This window comes from Penaeus japonicus, unplaced genomic scaffold (genome assembly GCF_977035675.1).
Source record: "Penaeus japonicus unplaced genomic scaffold, GWHDUDI00000001_assembly GWHDUDI00000027, whole genome shotgun sequence".
NCBI lineage: Eukaryota > Metazoa > Arthropoda > Malacostraca > Decapoda > Penaeidae > Penaeus > Penaeus japonicus.
In genome coordinates this window covers 15,084,299-15,091,798 of record NW_028234429.1, presented here as the reverse complement: position 1 = coordinate 15,091,798, position 7,500 = coordinate 15,084,299, and the positions used below count along the sequence as shown (strand labels likewise).

The 7,500-nt window shown below is 37.4% G+C and overlaps 1 protein-coding gene across 2 annotated transcripts in view; it reads right to left on the bottom strand.

Annotated features, from left to right (window-relative positions):
- Positions 1-2,329: 2,329 nt before the first annotated feature.
- The window catches only part of LOC122259228 (uncharacterized), a 122,290-nt gene continuing 117,119 nt past the window's right edge, over positions 2,330-7,500 (bottom strand). Inside the window, exons 1-3 of one of the 2 annotated variants that reach the window (XM_086552636.1) lie at positions 5,953-6,019; positions 5,496-5,590; positions 2,330-4,788 (exon numbers count right to left, since the gene is read on the bottom strand). In XM_086552636.1, the coding sequence (XP_086408762.1) occupies positions 3,737-4,788; positions 5,496-5,580 (1,137 nt within the window). In that variant the 5' untranslated portion in view covers positions 5,581-5,590; positions 5,953-6,019 and the 3' untranslated portion in view covers positions 2,330-3,736. Of the gene's footprint in view, positions 4,789-5,495; positions 5,591-5,952; positions 6,020-7,500 lie in introns of those variants that run through there. The other variant, XM_086552635.1, reaches the window with a different exon arrangement.

The window sequence follows — 7,500 nt, the reverse complement described above, 5'->3', positions numbered from 1 at the left end:
TTCTTAATCTGGCTGACACTGTAGTAGCTACTGCCTTGAGACGGCCTATCAGCTGGGAAGCATCACACCCAGGGTCAGTTATTTTAACTTCCCGGAAACTGCTTTGCTACCATGATTTTTACGTCGGGGTAAGAACCATATCTGTAGGATACTAATAAAGTAGTGGTCCACGAAAAAAATAACCTATATACAATATAGGATTCAATATATACAATATAGGATTCTTGATGCACAGACACAATGACGCATCTTCCAATACTTAGCAATAAACATTATAACATTTAAGTTGCTGTCAGAAACATCGGGAAACCACGGGAGACCTCGCACGGTGTTATACCAATACTTTTATTAGGCCTCGTAATTGTGCCTCAATAAAAAAAAAGCATGATTCATTATACAAACTGTTAGTTAACAGTGCATGTATGTTTGTATGCATGTTTGTAGATATAGGTATAAATTTCTTCCATTAAATTAGTATAAGTAGGAAAACTATTATTACTAGTATAATAACCACTACTACTGTTATTACTGCAACTATTATTACTATTATTATTGCTATTACTATTATTATAACGGTTACTATTATTATTGCCATTACTATTATTATAACGGTTACTATTATTATCATTACTATTATAGCTTGGGCTGCTACTGTGCTGTACTGTCCTATGCTTCTGCTGTGCTGTTGCACTGCTGATTGCTGATGCTGCTTTGCTAGAAGGGATATTGTGTGCCTGACATTTGTTTTAATGCATGTGTGTTGGTGTCGATGCCCGTCATCACCTTCATTCACTATCTCGCTCTCCGAAATACTCAATTGCTCGTTACGTAAATACTCAATTATATAAACAATCGATGCGGTAGTTTAGTTTATGAAAGTTATATTATTGTTTCAATATATTAGTACTAATAAAAAAATAAGAATTAACGAAAGTCATTATATCATTAAGTCTCGGCATATCATCACGTAAGATAGTATTTATGCAGTTAGTATTATTGAAGACTAATTCCAACCCCTATAGTGGATCCAGCATTTCAAGGCGTTTGGTTGCAAGGGACAATGGCGACCAAATCTGAACGAATATGGACAGACTTTGTATATTAATAATTTGATTGAAAGCTGTCTGTCTTCTACTGATTATTTTCTCCAGATGGAGCAGATCTAATCCTTAAATTGCTTTATATCTTTTCTATTATGTTTTCCGCCCTTAAGCACTCTTAGTTTCTTAACTGCATTACTCTTTCTGATCTTGAAATCGTCACTGTCTACAATATTGAACTTAATTTATTAATATTTTGTTTGTTGGTTTTGAGACAACACAAACAACATGTTCAATGTTTACTATTCTTCCCAAGATGGCATCATGGCCTTGTCTCAGTATTGTATATATTGATATGAATCAGTCTCTAGTATTAAATAGTACAAAGAATATATGTTCTTCAGCGTCGTCTATATTTGCAACGATACTGCATATTCAGCAAAGCCTTCATTATCATTATTTTTTTTATTGTCGTTAGCATCGTAATGATTATGAACATTATAATGCTTATTAACACTGCTATAAATACTATCAATATTGTAGATATTTTCTAGAAGTTTTAGACCCAACTTCATCCTTCGATAACAATCTTATTTTGTGTATCAAGAAAAATGCCGAAACAATAGTACACAGTAAATATTCATATTGTTAACATACTGTTACACTGATAGATATAAGCAATCAATTTAACCTTTTTGAAAGGCTGTTATCTATGGGTGACCGGCAAAATTCGTTAACAACTTTTAAAACGTTTACATAAAATTGATTTGAACAGTAAACTTATGGCTATTGCACATATGCCAGACCGAAAACTTTTTGCGTTTAGGTTTTCAATCTACGCAGGTAAAAAAAAACAACAAAAAAACATATATATATATATATATATATATATATATATATATATATATATATATATATACATACATATATGTGTGTGTGTGTATTACAGGGATATGATTATGTATATATCTATTTATCTATCTCTATATATACATACATACATACATACATACATACATATATATATATATATATATATATATATATATATATATATATATATATATATATGTATATATATGTGTGTGTGTGTGTGTGTGTGTGTGTGTGTGTATGTGTGTGTAAATATAAAGTGTGTTAAAAGCATACATTAAAGTAAGTTTAAGCGATCATTACAATCGTTGAGAACTTTTGCAATGAGCGCGCAACCATTTCTAGACTGGAAGCCAAGTTGTTTTCTCTCTCTACATTCCTTACTTGTTTGAAAGGATATTAAAAGCTTGTTCACAAAATGTTTCATACTTTATTATGGTTAGTCGTAATTGTCGCCTATATACAGGATGATCGGCAAAATCCTCCAACCTGTGGACTCCACTGGATATGTCTACAAAGTGTGTGTCGAGACATATTCACAACCAATACATTTGTATCACAACGTACATGTATGCACCGGAAACTGTATTTTGTGGATGACTGTGCGCGAGGACAATACAGTATATGGATATTTGGTTTCATTTAGGTCTGTATGGTGTTGTAGATCTTTTTGTTTTGTTTATGGATAATATTTAGTTTGGAATTTCGTCAGATCTAACCTTATCCCTCACCGAGAACTGCTATAAGTGTATTAAAAAGGGGAAAAATCCTATAGAAACCCAGCCATCATCTTGTTTGAAAGAGGAGATGGGGGATAAGGGTAGAGGAAATGGGAAAAAAAACATGCATTTGTAAAACTTACTGAAATTAACGGTTTCAAAATACAAGAGCAGATCATCAAAACTTCCCCTCTAGATCATTTTAAATAGTGAAATTCATATGAGTAGTTGCCAGCCGTCAACCATTAAGAGAAGTAGTGATTGTGGAAGTTGATAGATGAGAAATTGGGGGGTTTCTCCGAGTAAATTGGACACTGGGATCACTATCAAAATAATGTAATATACAGAAGGAAATAGTATGACACTCAAAAAAATGAATATTTGACTTTAAAAAGTCAAAATAGCAATAAGTCCTCATTATATAAATGATAAGTCAAATTATAATGAACGTAACAATAGCGATGGTACCAAACATTATCATCTCAATATATCAGTAAATCAGTTTGATTGTGTATTTTCTTACTCTATTATGGTAACTACCAAAGACCTGGTCATGACTTGTGCTGTCCATACACACAAAAGTCAATCTTGATTAAAAGAATTTGATGGATGACGAAGAATTTTATTGAATCTTTTCGCTACATTAGAACTCTTGTCCAGTGAACGATCATAAGCATTTTACAAAAATAAATGGCACTAACATGTCTTTACAATAGTTACATGGTCTTTAAATCCTTTTGAGATCATCATTATCATTATTGTTTGTAATTACAAATGCCACACACGAGTAACTTGATAAGGAACTCCCAGTCAGTCTGTTGTTTCCGATAACCAGTGTTATCACCCGCCATCCCTCCTCCACATGGCAAATGACTATTGGCTTTCTGGAAACGACACAATATACGCCGTTATAACTGCTGTTTGATGTCGGGTGTTGTGATTTAAAAAAGAGGAAGAAAAAAAAAACAGAGACAAATAATGCATATGAAATAAAAGGAATGATGAAGTTCCTCGTTCCAATAACAATTAACACAGTCAAGGAATTTCCTGCCTTTTAATATGAATTAAACTTGTGTTGCTTTGTCTTCTGGTCTGATAGAGACTTCACCCGAGGAATTCCGAACCCACAGCTCTCTTCGTGTCGACAATTGCTGAATCCGGAACTCCTAGTACAAACCGCTTTCCTAGGAATTCTGATCCCATAGCTCGCTTCCCTAGAAATTCCGAACCCATTGCTCGCTTCCCTAGGAATTCTGAACCCATTGCTCGCTTGCCAAGGAATTCCGATCCCATTGCTCGCTTTCCTAGAAATTCCGATCCCATTGCCCTCTTACCCAAGAACTCCGAACCCATTGCTCTCTTTCCTAGGAATTCTGAACCCATTGCTCTCTTTCCCAGGAACTCTGAACCCATTGCTCTCTTCCCTAAGAATTCTGATCCCATGCCGCGCTTTCCAAGGAACTCGGACCCCATTGCACGTTTGCCCAGGAATTCAGAGCCCATTCCGCGCTTCCCTAAGAATTCTGATCCCGTGACCCTCTTTCCTAAGAATTCCGACCCCATGGCTCTTTTGCCGAGAAATTCCGAACCCATTCCTCTTTTCCCGAGGAATTCCGAACCCATTCTCTTGCCTAGGAACTCGGAACCCATTCTCTTCCCTAAGAATTCCGATCCCATTCTCTTTCCCAGGAACTCGGAACCCATTTTCTTTGACATCAATATCGAGAAGAGATCTTTCCAATCTTCTCGTTCTCTAATATTTCTCTTCTTGGGTTTGGCGATCTGTGAGTCTCTCTTTGCCTTGTCATCATCAATCACACCGTCGTCATCGTCGTTGTCATCGTCGTGGTCGTCGTAGTCGTACTGCCCAGTGTAACTCAAGTGTTCTTTTCTCTCGTCGTCTTTGCCTTCGGCTTCCTCAGCGCACGTCTCGTCCTCGCAGTCGCTCGTGTCTACGGAGTTTTGCTCGAGGCTGACTGCAGGCGGCGAGGACCTCTTACCCAGGAACTCTGACCCGAGCCTTCTGATGGGTCGGTTAACGAGGACTGGCGGGTTGCGAGGGGCGTCAGAGCTGCTCATCGCCATCAGGAAGTAGCGAAGCATTGTGCCGTGGGGGTAGGCAGCTGAGCGCTTCACCAACGACGCTTCGCTCCCATCTGCCGGCGAAAGGGGGGATTGTTATGTTGCTATACATAGGAAGTGAATAGAGAGAGAGAGAGAGAGAGAGAGAGAGAGAGAGAGAGAGAGAGAGAGAGAGAGAGAGAGAGAGAGAGAGAGAGAGAGAGAGAGAGAGAGAGAGGGAGAGAGAGAGAGGGGGGGGGAGGGGGAGAGGGGGAGGGAGGGAGATAGATAGAGAGATAGAGAAAGAGAGAGGGAGGGGGTAGAGAGATGGAGAGGGAGGGAGAAATTGAGAGAGAGAGAGAGAGAGAGAGAGAGAGAGAGAGAGAGAGAGAGAGAGAGAGAGAGAGAGAGAGAGAGAGAGAGAGAGAGAGAGAGAGAGAGAGAGAGAGAGAGAGAGAGAGAGAAAGAGAGAGAGAAAGAGAGAGAGAGAAAGAGATTTAAATGGTATTATTATTATTATTATTATTATTATTATTTTTAATATATTATATTATGTATACGTTTCATATGTAACATGCACATAAAACTAAGTCTTAACTGTAATGCAACCATGACTTTGATGAATACTAGTTACCAGTCTCAGCCCAAACTACATTATGCCCCTACTACTGTCACTCATATTTTACTTCCACATAAACAAATACAGTGCAGTGTAAACATACTATTTCATTTAACATAAACAAACATTTCAGGAACGAACGACCTAGTCCCGTGCTCCCCTGATCTTGTTAAAAGCACTGACCTTGCGTGGGGGTCGGGGGGGCGCCCAGCAGGGGAGAGCAGCAGTAGACTAGAAACACCGAGAGACAGAACCATCCCGAAACCATCACACTCGACCTGAAAAATGAGACAAAAAGAGGGTAAGAGAGAGAAAAAAAACAGAATGTTGATATCCGTGTGGCACTTTGTTTTCACGTCCGCGACAGTTGAGAAATTGGTATAGATATTCAGTTTTGTTAGTTCGTTAAATGGTTTTGTCTATATATTCCTTCGTTTTTAGTTATAAGGAATATTACATTGTGCATCTTTTTTACCTAAAAGATAGAGAAACGAAAAGAAAACAATAGACGGAAATAGAACTCCCCCCGCCAAAAAAGTGCATTAGTAAAATAAAGCCTGCAATATATATCAAATATATAGTGCAATGGGATTCTGAAGGACATTTATTGACCGTCGCAGCAAATGGAGCAATAGTTTACCTTTCGAACACAAATTCGCTGTGAGGTTAGACTGAGAGCTTGAAAGTGGCATGGAACTCACAGGTTCTCCATCACAATAGAACCTTCCTTACTGCTAAAATACGCTGTATTGTTATTTTAATTGTTATTGTTGTTTTGTGATTGATCTTTCATCTTTTTGTTGCTGTTCTTCTTGTCATCATTGCCATTGCTATAGTTATTCTCGAATTTATCCTGTTACAATTGTTTTAATATCTGTTTTATATCTTTAATAGGTAAACCCGGGTACATAGAGATTCTTAAAGCTTCCTTTCTATCGATAACTGCTTAATTGCTAATGGTGGTAATGACCTTTCTGATGGTAATGATACATACCCTAAGAAACGACTTTACGGAGGGTAATTGGTTGTGTAGTTTTATTAGTTATTCCAATGTATTTTTAAAAATACTTTGAATGTGCATATAGTACATGTATACAAAAAGGGAACCAAAAGAAGGCAACGAAAAAAGAAAAAGAAAATTAAATTCTGACGAAGAAATAAAAGACAGAAAGAAACAGGATAAGTAAACAGAGAGAGAGAGAGAGAGAGAGAGAGAGAGAGAGAGAGAGAGAGAGAGAGAGAGAGAGAGAGAGAGAGAGAGAGAGAGAGAGAGAGAGAGAGAGAGAGAGAGAGAGAGAGAGAGAGAGAGAGAGAGAGAGAGAGAGAGAGAGAGAGAGAGAGAGTGAGTGAGTGTGTGTGTGTGTGTGTGTGTGTGTGTGTGTGTGAGAGAGAGAGAGAGAGAGAGAGAGAGAGAGAGAGAGAGAGAGAGAGAGAGAGAGGGAGAGAGAGAGAGAGAGAGAGGAGAGAGAGAGAGAGAGAGAGAGAGAGAGAGAGAGAGAGAGAGAGAGAGAGAGAGAGAGAGAGAGAGAGAGAGAGCAAGAGCAAGAGCAAGAGCAAGAGAAATAGAAAGAGATGAATTAGAAAACAAAAACACAGAAAAAGGCAAAGAAAGTACAACAAACCAAAAGAGACAGAAAACGGAGCATCCAAACCAGTGAAAAGAGAAAACGTAGTCATTCCACTCGCTACAGGACTAACTGAAGAGTATCGGACTATCGCAAAGTTTCCACCATTCTCTTAACTTTCCTCGGGCGAATGCTGGGCAGAGAATCTAGCAGAAAGTAGCTAACTAAGTTGACGAATGTGCAGGGAGGAAAGAGTGGGTTTTCTTCAAAGGTTATTTCTTCATGAATGGAAGATTGGAGGATGGTAAAAAAAAGGGGTGATAAAAGATAGTAGTGATAGTTACTATTAATATTTTTTTTGTCGCTCTATTGCTATTTCTCTCAATTATTGCTGTAATGTTAATGATTATTATTGTTGTTGGTGTTGCTATTGTTGTTCTGTATCTTATTTCTTATTTCAAATTATTATTGTTGTCATTAGTGGTTGAAATAACAGTAATGATAATGATAATAATAATGATATTCATGTTGATGATATTGATAGAGATAATGATTATGATGATAACAATAATAATAATTATCATTCTTATCATTTTCATAATGATAATGATGCTAATAATAAT